At 66.1% G+C, this 10,224-nt stretch overlaps 4 protein-coding genes across 4 annotated transcripts in view; 1 reads left to right on the top strand and 3 right to left on the bottom strand.

The window, feature by feature from the left end:
- Window positions 1-1,355: 1,355 nt before the first annotated feature.
- Window positions 1,356-4,028, bottom strand: MNEG_8279 (hypothetical protein; the record flags this gene model as incomplete). Its single annotated transcript, XM_014043251.1, has 7 exons — window positions 1,356-1,490; window positions 1,773-2,036; window positions 2,409-2,519; window positions 2,812-3,018; window positions 3,237-3,298; window positions 3,561-3,600; window positions 4,002-4,028. The coding sequence occupies 7 exons, from the start codon at window positions 4,026-4,028 to the stop codon at window positions 1,356-1,358; spliced, it is 846 nt and encodes a 281-aa protein (XP_013898705.1).
- Window positions 4,029-4,660: 632 nt separating this feature from the next.
- MNEG_8278 (riboflavin synthase alpha chain) lies at window positions 4,661-5,664 on the bottom strand (the record flags this gene model as incomplete). Its single annotated transcript, XM_014043250.1, has 2 exons — window positions 4,661-5,254; window positions 5,482-5,664. The coding sequence occupies 2 exons, from the start codon at window positions 5,662-5,664 to the stop codon at window positions 4,661-4,663; spliced, it is 777 nt and encodes a 258-aa protein (XP_013898704.1).
- A 552-nt stretch (window positions 5,665-6,216) lies between these two features.
- Window positions 6,217-9,134, top strand: MNEG_8277 (hypothetical protein; the record flags this gene model as incomplete). The annotated part of the gene is made up of 4 exons (XM_014043249.1): window positions 6,217-6,912; window positions 7,248-7,317; window positions 7,522-7,739; window positions 8,094-9,134. 4 exons carry the CDS (start codon window positions 6,217-6,219, stop codon window positions 9,132-9,134), a joined length of 2,025 nt encoding a protein of 674 aa, XP_013898703.1.
- A 215-nt stretch (window positions 9,135-9,349) lies between these two features.
- Window positions 9,350-10,224, bottom strand: part of MNEG_8276 (hypothetical protein) — a gene marked incomplete at both ends in the record, with an annotated part of 4,586 nt that continues 3,711 nt past the window's right edge. The window contains one exon of the mRNA XM_014043248.1: window positions 9,350-10,203. Coding sequence (XP_013898702.1) covers window positions 9,350-10,203 — 854 coding nt within the window. The remainder of the gene's footprint in view (window positions 10,204-10,224) is intronic.

The raw sequence follows: 10,224 nt of genomic DNA, 5'->3' as shown, positions 1-10,224 counted from the left end.
GGCGGGGGCGGGGCAGGGGGGGCGCCGAAATGACGGTGCCCCGGTGCGCTTGATTTGGTTGCAATCTGAAATGCTGACCTGATGGCGTTTTTGCACGGCACTGCCATCAGGTCTGGATTTGTGTTGTTTCGGGGAACCCCTGATACGCGGGCGGGGCCCCTGCAGCGGCTGTTGTGGCGTACGCGCACATTTGCGTCGTGTGGCCCTGCCGCCGGGCACACCTGTGCTGTTGTCATGCAACTGGCCCGCTCGACATGTACAACATCATCTAAAGCACCGCTGCCCTGCACAACTGCTGCAGCCATCATTCAATGCCTTTTTATCGCCGTGCCTGCGTCGCGCTCGTTTCAGACGGTTACTATCTTCACTTTTGGTCTCACCATCCTGACAGGGCGCAACATTGTGAATTGCGGGCACACAAACAGGCAGAAGCATCAGCTTTGCAATGCAGCATAACTTCCTGCAAACGAACAAACTGCCACAGGGCCGCTCGCAAAAAGTGGACTCCCGCTGCAGGAGGGCAGGGTCCTAGACGGCATGGCGTGGTGTGTGCAGCGGGCTGGAAGAAGTTTCCTGTCATCGCTGTGTCAGGTCTGTGGATTGAGTGACTGTACACGGTGTGGTATGATGGGCTTGAAGAACATCCTCCGCTCAATTGGACAAGGGCAAGCACCGCGCACGTATGCCAGTGCCATTTGGCCGGGCGCAATCAGCCAAGCCTTCCGCCGCTGTGGCCTCCCTAGGATGGGTGGCCCGTCGTGGCGGGTGTCACTCTATCTACTCGCACCCTCCGACAGGTGCACACCACAGGCAAAGGCGCACCCGAGGTGCATGCCATTTCCAGCCACTCGGTGTTTGGCGTCGCCGTGATAAGCACTGTTGGCGGCGTGGTGTCCCCAGCACCAGCACACGACGACGACTGTTGTACACAAAACCAAGCAACTAACGCCTGGCAGCGCACTACCCGCGCCACCGGCACCACCCGTGCCTCATCCGCTGCCCTTGGGGGCAGTCAAGGCGCGTGGCCTGTCAACAAGAAAAGGCGCCGACAGCAGCCGCGGCTGTTGTAGTGGTGCGCGACAAGTCAGCCCATTCAGCGGGCATCAGCATGCACGTAATCATTGTCAAAAACGCTCGTCAACCTTGGGTCCCCAGGTCTGTTTGCGACCTCACAACAGATTTGATTTTGTCATCATTGGTAGTTCAATGGCACATAAGCAACAATGCGCCCGTTGGTCAACCATCGAGCTGCTGCAGAGGGGGGGCACACGGCTGCGGCACACCCCACAGCGTGGCGCTCAGCGCCGTCAAGCCGTGCACCCCAGGCCGGCCGCGTCGCGCGGGGGCGTGGGCCGTCAACTGGCGCTTGTGAGCGCTGTGGTGACGCGGTCGACGGTGTACAGCATGGCCGCATTCGCGGGGGCGGCGCGGATGATGCAGGGCGTGAAGCCCTTGTAGAACCGCCGCACGCCCCCCTCCTGCCACAGCAGCTGCACGTTGAAGGAGCGGGGGCCCGCAAGGGCAGGGGAGTTAGATTAGTCACGCAGACATCATGAAACTGTTGCAATGCAAGTATGGTGGGCGAACCACGCCCAGCCAGGAGGCCAAGAAAGGAAAAGTTGATTGAGCTGCCGACACTGCATCCACACCCTCCTTGCTCCGTGCTGCTTCCAGACAACCTTCGGTTGTCGCACAAGACTGTGCAGTCTTGCAAGCACTTGCAGTATCGCGCAGACGTCACCCCACGGACACACGGGCACACGCGCGCGCACTTTGGCAGTCGTGACCATGTCTGGGAACCTCCTCTGCGCCTTGGCCAGGCTGTCGGTCTGCATCGCGGATTTCACGCAGTCCACAGGGAAGATGACGCCCCAGTAGCACACGCCCCCCAGTCCGGCGGCCGACAGCACCACCCAGGCCGGCAGCTTCTCAGGCGCCGTGTCTAGGCGCTGCGCGGCGGCGCGCTTGAGGACCTCGAAGGTGCCCAAGTAGACAGAATTGGCGGGGGTGTTGCGCAGGATGGTCGCACCCAGGCCCTGCAATTGGTGCGGGTAGGCGGGGGAGGCGCGTGGAGGCAGTTGAAGCGAGAGGGCAGCAGGGCTGCCCCCTGGGCGGCCAGGCAGCCCCGGCTGGAGCGCTGGTAGCACTATGAAGGGGGAGATGCGGCTGCTCTCTGCAAGCGCTGCTGGTCAGCGAGCTGTTCAGCCGCGCCCCTGGCCTGCTTCGTTCGCGCGAGGCTATTACGAGAACCCCTGCTCTGGACTGCGACGCCGCCGCCGCCGCCGCCACCACCGCTGCACACGCCAATTGCATTGCTACCGCCTCCGCTATTACATCCCCTTAATCCCCGGCCCCTGCCACATTTAGTTGAGCAGTCCGCGGGTGGCAGTGCTTCCCCCAAGCCGCACCTGGAAGGGCCCCCTGACACCGTTTTCCTGGACTGCGGCGCGCACGCACTCCCAGACCGTGGTGTAGGGCGCCTTGTATTCAGGGTTGACCTTGGAGCGGATGATCTGGACCTGGGGGGTTTAATGCAGTCGCGGGGATAGAAAAAATTATGAGATACCGCGCCATTGCACGTGTACAGGGGCAGGAGCGGCTGGGACGGTCTGTGCAGCAGCAGCACGCGGGTGCGCAGCTGCCTGCAGCAGCCGCCAACGCGCCGCAGGGCCCCTCTCACCGACGTTGCCCCTGCCTCAGAGGCCAGCTGCCCCTGCGTCCAGCACCGAAAACCAGACGCGGTGCATCGCATGGCCCGTCAAGGCCCCACCGGCTGCCGACGCAAGCACATGCGACCTCCCCCAGTCTCACCTGGATCTGGCTCTTGAAAAAGTCGATGGGCCCCTCTGTGAACGCCGCTACAAACCCCGTGATGGCGCCGGCCTTGTAGAAGTCCGCCGTGGTCAGCGCCCGCGCGCCGCCGTCCGTGTCTGTTGCCAGCCACCGCTTGCTGCTGCCAAAGGTGGCGAAGAGCGACGCGCGGAACAGCATCTGGCCCGCCAGCGGGGAGGCGACGCCCTGGGGGACCGGCCGGCAAGGGGTGGTTTCTTGATGCACAAGTGCCGGGTGTTGGGAACGAGAAGTGTTACAGGAAGTATGGGAGGGTGGGGGGCGGGGGTGCTGACAGGCGTGTGTGCGAGCAAGGGTTCTATTTGCGCATGGTCTCGGGACACGGCCGTTGGGTGGCGCACTGCCACCGCTGGTTTTGCCCAGCGTCGGAGCCAGCCGTGGCGCACCTTGTACAGGCCGCCAAGGCCCTCCCACTGCACGGTCTTGCGCGCGCAGTCGACCACGCCGGCTGCGGGGCCGGGGCACAGGGAGAGATGAAAGGGAGTTGATCATGCACGGCGTGCCTAAGAGATACCACCCGCTGCAAGTGCCCCTGGATTTGGTATGGACCCGTGCAGTGGCGTTTTACCCCTCAGGATCATGCATGCCTGGTTCCTGATGCGACCGTCCCCTTGCCTTCAGGCTGAAACAAACTATCCGAGGCAAGCAACCGCTGAGCGCGGTGGCTCAACGCAGGAACCGTCGCCCGCTCCCTGGGCCTCGGCGCTCACAGTATATGGGGTTGGTCGTGGGCTGAGTTTGCAGCCTGACCTTGAGCGTGTCGAAAGGGTGGCCAACGAGGGTGACAGATATGCCGCCTGTTGGTGAAGGCGGCGGGCGGTGGTGCGTGCGTGGGCGCACTGCACGGTCAACAGATCTTCAGCAGCGCGTTGGTGGGTGCGTGCACGCCCGTCCACAGGCTTCAAGCCGCATGACATCGCCTCGTAGAGCTGATATGGACCTATCTGATGTGTCTATACATTTAGCGGCGCTGCATATGGATGCCTACAAGCTACAACGCCGCTGCACCTGCCGCTAACACGCACGCATGCGGGCCGCTCACCGCATGTGCCCGCAAAGACGTCGCGTGCAAGCTTTTGAAATCCCCCTGTACTTGGTGACGCGTGTGTTACGACTGTGGCGTGCGTTGCTCCCACGCCTATGCTCCCCACCGGGGCCTTAGACTGGTCCGCGAACATCGCTGCTGTATGCTAACAAGATGCACAGGTGAGATTTTGGTGAATGATGTATTTTTTAGCCTGGGACGGTGTCGTGTCGGTTGAACATGCCTCCCATTGGCCCTGTCACTTCTGATTTGAAAACACCCACAAAGCGCGCAGCGTACAGTAAAGCGCACAGCACTCACAGACAAATCTTCCAGGTGGATAAGTGCAATTCGACACAAGATCCCATGATAGCACCCAGCACATGCATACAGGGTGCATCAGGGGGCTTTTGTGCGTTGAACCAGCCTGGTCTGAGACCGCAACCCACAGTTCGACATAACGCACAGGTGAGAGGTGTCTCAATAATCAGAGGTAAACCTGTTGCAAACAGTGTTTGCCGCCTCTTGTCCCCTGATGCACTGCTGCCAGTAAGTCGGCGACGTCGAGCAGAGTGACTTTTGACTGCTTACAAACCAACATAAAATATGGGTCAACCCCAGGGCGACACGTTCGCCGACCACAAAACAATTGACTGCGTTTCAGCAGCAAACAACATCCAAGTGGAGCGGATTGCCAGAAGGCCGGTGCATGAGGTGGCGCCCCATAAAGCGCCCCTCCGAGCCTGCGGGACACCTCTGGGTCAGAAAGCGATGCCCATCAGTCGATCACAGCCCCCGCTGCGCCATGTAGCGCGCGACGACGCGCTCCACCGTGTCCACGATCGCCTGCGTCTGCGCCTCCACCTCGATGTTTACGCTGTCCCCCTCCCCCTTGAGCCCAAACACCGTCACCCGCAGCGTCTCGGGGATCAGGTAGACGCTGAAGGTGCGCCCCTCCACCTCCCCGACCGTCAGGCTGCAGCCGTCGACGGATATGAAGCCCTTTGGCAGGATGTACTTCATCCAGCTGTCATCGGGCAGCTCGAACACCACGCGGCGGTTGTTGGGCGTCTCCTCGACTGCCGAGATCACGGCCTTGGTGTGCACGTGGCCGGACACGTTGTGGCCGCCGATTTCGTCCCCCACGCGGGCGGAGCGCTCGTAATTGACCGACTTGCCGACTTCCAGCCCTCCCAGGTTTGTGGCGCGCAGGGTCTCTGACATGATGTCAAACGACAGCATGTCCCCATCAGCGGCGGTGACTGTCAGGCAGGTGCCATTGATAGCGACGCTGGCGCCGATTTGGATGTTGGCGGCGCGGCCAGGGGGCAGGCGGATGTTGACGCGGCTGAGGCCCTCGGCGCGCGACACGTCCACCACCTGCAGCAGTTGGGAGGTTCGCGCAGTGTAAGTTTTGCGGTGCTTTTTTGCGCATGACTGTTCATCAGTTGCCGCTGCATGCAGCACAGCCTGCTTCACGAATGCACGCGTGGGCAAGCCTTGTGAGGAAGGCTGCGATGTGGTGGCCAGCGCTGTTGATGGCGGCGAGAGCATCCTGGTGACCCCCTGCATGCGCCGTTTGTCAGTCTCTGGATACACAGACTCACCTCTGCCAATCCCTGCACAATGCCGGTGAACATGCTGACCGCGCGGATGGCGCGAGCACGGGAGACGCCCTGCACTGGCCGCCGGCGCTGCTGCTGCACAACCTGCTGCTGCGGGCGCCGCGGCAGGACACGTGAGTGCTGCTGAGATTGAAGGCTGCCAGCGTTTCGTCCCAGGGCCTGCATTGTAAGAGCCGCGCGCGTGGTTGAAAATTGCCGAAAGGTCCAAGCCAAGATCAGCTTGGACACTGCATATTATGTACTATGCTGCACAAAATCTATTTGCAAATCACTTAGGTGCATCGTCACCAAGTCACATTGCTGTTTCGTCACTAGCTGTGTTGCAATTGCGAAGTGATCAGCACAAGTGGCGCCCTGGGAGTGTCTGGACCATCATGAGGCAGTAGCTGATCTCAGGAAGCACGTGGCATAGCGCCGACGGTGTCAGAGTGCCAGTGCCATGCCCGCAAGCGGAAGTGCCAACTCTCTCTGTGCAGCACGCGCAGAGCACGGCGCTGTGCTGGAAGGGCGGCGGCGACAGATGTACAGGGCAATTGTAATGCACCCCTTCATGGCGTCTGAAGCTTGAAACCAGTGACTCTGGAGCATCCGTCCTGCTGGGTGCTTGCCTCTTTGGCCGCCCTGCGCGCTGTGGGGCAGACCAAAGGCATCAGCCGCCTGGCAGCTGCGGCAGGGCCCTGGATAGATTCTGCAGCGGCCTCGGGCACCACCACCGTGATGGAGGTCGCCGCCGACGACCCGCTGCGCCCCACCAAGCTGGCGCTGCTGTCAGAGCTAGGCGCCGGCCAGGGCGCCGCGCCGCGCCTGGCGCGCCTGCCGCTAGACGCTTGCCTGGCCGCCGCGCGCGCCCTGGTGATGAGGACCGACGAATGGGAGGCGTGGGCGCCCGGCGCGGCGGCGCTGCGGGACGTCGCCTCCTGCCTCAGCCCGCGCAACGAGGCCGCCGCGCTCGCGCTGCTGCACGCGCACGCGGACGAGGTCTGCGGCGGCGACGCGGCGCGGGCGCGGCGGCTAGCAGAGCTCTCTGAGGGGTACTGCGCCCGCACGGGCGCGCCGGAGCCGGCCGCGGCGCTGGCTGCAGATGCGGCCCCGCCGCACGCCGACGGCGGGCCCGCCGGCGGCGCGCCCATGCCGGCGGCGGCGGCGGCCGGCCGCTCCCCAGCTGACGCTCTCCAGGCGTGGGCGGAGGCCCACGGCATGGACACCGCGCTCGCCCCGGCCGTCTTCCCCGGCGGCCTCCGCGGCCTCGCGACGCCGCCCGGCCGCGGCGCGCTGCCAGCGGGTGCGTGCGTCCTGAGCCTGCCTGCGGCGCTGCTGATCACGTACCAGACGGCGCGCGAGTCGGATCTGGGTAGGGCGCTGGCGCGGATCCCCGGGCTGGATGACGAGGCGGTCGCCGTGATCTGGACGATGGTGATCTGGAGATTGGGCCGAGGCTGTAGGACGGGGACGGGCCAGGGGTGGGGTGAGGGCAGGGGCCCTGCCGCCTGGTCGGCGCCCGGGTTTCTTAATCATCAGAGGTGCCGTCCTGTTGGTTGGGTCATTGGGGCAGCCAGGGGGCCCTTAGTGCCCATGGCATTCAGAACCAGTGGTGGCATCAATGCGAGGGGCCCTCACATGCCCCTACCCCTCACAAGTGTCCCTCGCACGCCCTACCTCTCCAGAGGGTGCCCCACACCCCCCGCCGCTCAAATGGGTATCCGACGTCCCTCCACCCCCAAATTTTCACTCATATGGCGCCTCTGCAGGTGGAGCGCCACGACCCGGACGCGGACGCGGCGCCCTTCTGGGCCGCGCTCCCGCAGCGCTTCTGCACGGGTGCGCACCCTCGCGCAATGCATTGAACCAGCCCCGCCGCCCGCGTGCGCGCACGCCGCCCACCCTGCCGTCAAGTCTCCCCTCCCCTTGCTCCGAAGCCGGCCCGCCGCCGCTGCGCAGCTGCACATTCCATGCTGACAGACCACCCGCCATCCCGCCCCGCGGTCATCGCCACCGAATCCTCCCGCAACCCCACAAAAACAGGCCTGAGTGCGCCATCCGCCCTGGTAGACCTCTTGGCCGGCACGCCCTGCCACCAGACGTTCTCAGAGGCGCGCGCCCACCTGCGGCACCAGCACGCCGCGCTCACGCCCGTGTTCCGGTCGCTTCTGGCGGCGTACGGCCAGCACCTGCGGGCCGAGTGGTTCGAGTGGGGCGCTTTTGCGTGGGCGGCGGAGCTTTGGTATGCATACGCCATCCAGGTGGGGGCAGCTGCGGCGCCTGCAGCTGCCACGCGGTGCCCTTGCGTATCAGCAGCCAGCCGAAAACCTGTCACGAAGGCGAGGGTGGGGAGAGATAGAGAGAGCGATGCAGCCGGGTGCCCGGGGTCCAGCATACCATATATTCTTGCTGATGTGATGGGTGATGAGTGTGGCGGACGGGCTGAGGCTGTGTGTAGGGCAGCTGAAGCGAGCTGTCGCCACATCATCATGACTCATCCGTCTTTTGTGGTACTGGACGCCCTCGCCGCGAGTACCCCGTTGAAGTATTTGGATTGGCACCACAACCCCTGAGGTCCTTGCGCCCGCTCTCGTTGTTACTGGTCACATCCGCAGGTGCGCTTCCCGGACGGCGTCACCCGCCCCGCGCTGGCGCCGTTTGCCAGCCTCCTCAACCACAGCCCCTGGCCCCACGTCGTCCGCTTCAGCCAGGTCGACGCCGTGTCCGGCTGCCTGCGGCTGCAGCTGCTGCGGCCGGCGGCGGAGGGCGAGGAGGTCTGCCTGTCGTATGGGCAGCTGCCTAATGAGGAGCTGCTGCTGTTCTACGGTTTCGTGATCCGAGGCAATCCCTTTGAGCGGCAGGCCGTGAGCTATGGCGAGGCAGTGGCAGCGGAAGCCGCGGCAGCGCTGGAAAACACAGCAGACCCGGCGGTGGCAGCGGCGGCTGCAGCTGCGCCGCCCGAGAGCGGCGGGAGCGGCGACCAGGCCAGGGCAAAAGCGGCGGCCGAGCTGCGGCGGCAGCGGCTGGCTGCGCTCGAGCGCTGGGGGCTGCGGCCGGAGGCGACCCTTTGGTCGAGCTGGCGGGGGCGCCAGATGCAGCGGCTGCTGCCGGCGGCCCGCGTGATGGCGGCGGGGCCAGCGGAGCTGCCCACGGCAGATACACCGACGGCGCCCGCGAAAGGGGCCGGCCGCAAAAGGGCAGGGCGCGGCGCCAAGTGCGGACGGCAGCGGCCGCCTCAGGCGCGGCAGCCGGGCGTCGCGGAGGACGTGTGGCCGTGGAAAGCGAGCAGTGCAGGGAATGAGGCCGCCGCTGTGGCTGTCCTTGAGGCGGCGGTGGCGCGCGCAAGGGGCCCTTACGAAGCCGCGCTTCGCCGTGTGCGTGCCGAGCTGCAGCGAGCGGCGCAGGCCGCTACAGCGGGAGACGCGCACGCAGGCAGCGGCGCTTCCAACGGCAGCAGCAGCGGCAGCAGCAGCAGCGGGGGCGGCTTGGCGGCCGCGGCGGCGGGCAGCTCGGCGGCGGGCGGCGGCGGCGGCGAGGGTGGGGGCGGCGGTGATGAGGAGGGGGATTTCTTCGCGGAGGAGCGCCGCGCGTTTCTGCTGCACCTGGAGGTGCTGCTGTCCGGCGCTGCCGGGCTGCTTGCGCCCCCACACGGCTGATGCTGTGGTGCAGCGTGCGCCCCATTGGAAACCCCACTTGTTGAACCCTAAACCCTGATGAACGCTAGGACCAGGCGGCCGACGCGCGCTGGAACCGCAGTTCCAAGGGGCGTTGATGGGTTTGGTTGTACGCCAAGCATGCACCAAGGGTTGCAAGTTGGGTTTTACACCGCTGGTTACAGGGTTATGCGGCTCGGATCGTGGCATTTGTCGACTCACCCAACAAGCCGACCTTGCGGGATGGTGACAGCCAATGCATGGATGGGGGCGAGCCCGAGCTCGTCTCCCACCGCAAGCATAGCGGCCTGCACCCGCTCCCGCACGCGCGCTTCGCCGCAGCCGATGCACCGCGCGAGCGGCCCGTACAGCGCCAGCAGGTGCCCGCGCGTGCGCTCCGCGCCGTGCGCGCCGCCGCTGCTCGCGCGTGGGGCCGCGTGCGCGGCGCCGCCGGCCCCGCCGGGCCCCGGGGCGCCCAGAAAGGCGCCGCCGGCGCCGGCCCCGCCGCTGCCGCTCGACAGGAAGCTGCCGCTGCCGCCAGGCAGGAAGCTGCTGCTTGTCGCGCCTGCCCCCGGCGTCCCGCCGCCGCCGCCGCCGCCACGGTCGCCGCCGCCGTGCAAGGCGTGGTGGTGCGGAACCAAAGGGCCCAGCTGCTGCTGCCACTCCTGCCACATCAGCCACGCCGCCAGCTGCGGCCGCGACTCCCCGGCCGCCTCCAGCACCGCCGCCTCGAGCCACGTCCCCAGCAGCACGTCCAAGGCGCAGATCGCGTCCTCCAGATCGTCTTCGGACGGCGCCCCTCGCGGTGCAGCCTCGGCCGTCGGCGCGGCCCCGCCCGCACTCACATGCACGCCGCAGCCGCTGCTGCTGCCGCCGCCGCCGGTGCTGCAGCTGCTGCAAGCCGCGTTGAGCACCGCTTCGCAGCGGTCCAGCAGCGGCGGCAGCGCGAGCCGGGCGACCTCCAGCAGGCACGCGTCCGCGCCCCTCGCGCCGCTGCCGCGCGCGCACAGCTCCCCGAGCCGCCGCAGGCACAGGTGGCCAAACGGCGCCGGCCCCGCCGCTGCATCTGCGTCTGCGCCGGCGGGGCCGTCGG

This window comes from Monoraphidium neglectum (assembly GCF_000611645.1).
Source record: "Monoraphidium neglectum strain SAG 48.87 unplaced genomic scaffold scaffold01554, whole genome shotgun sequence".
Classification (NCBI taxonomy): Eukaryota; Viridiplantae; Chlorophyta; class Chlorophyceae; order Sphaeropleales; family Selenastraceae; genus Monoraphidium; species Monoraphidium neglectum.
This window is presented reverse-complemented; position numbering and strand designations above follow the sequence as displayed.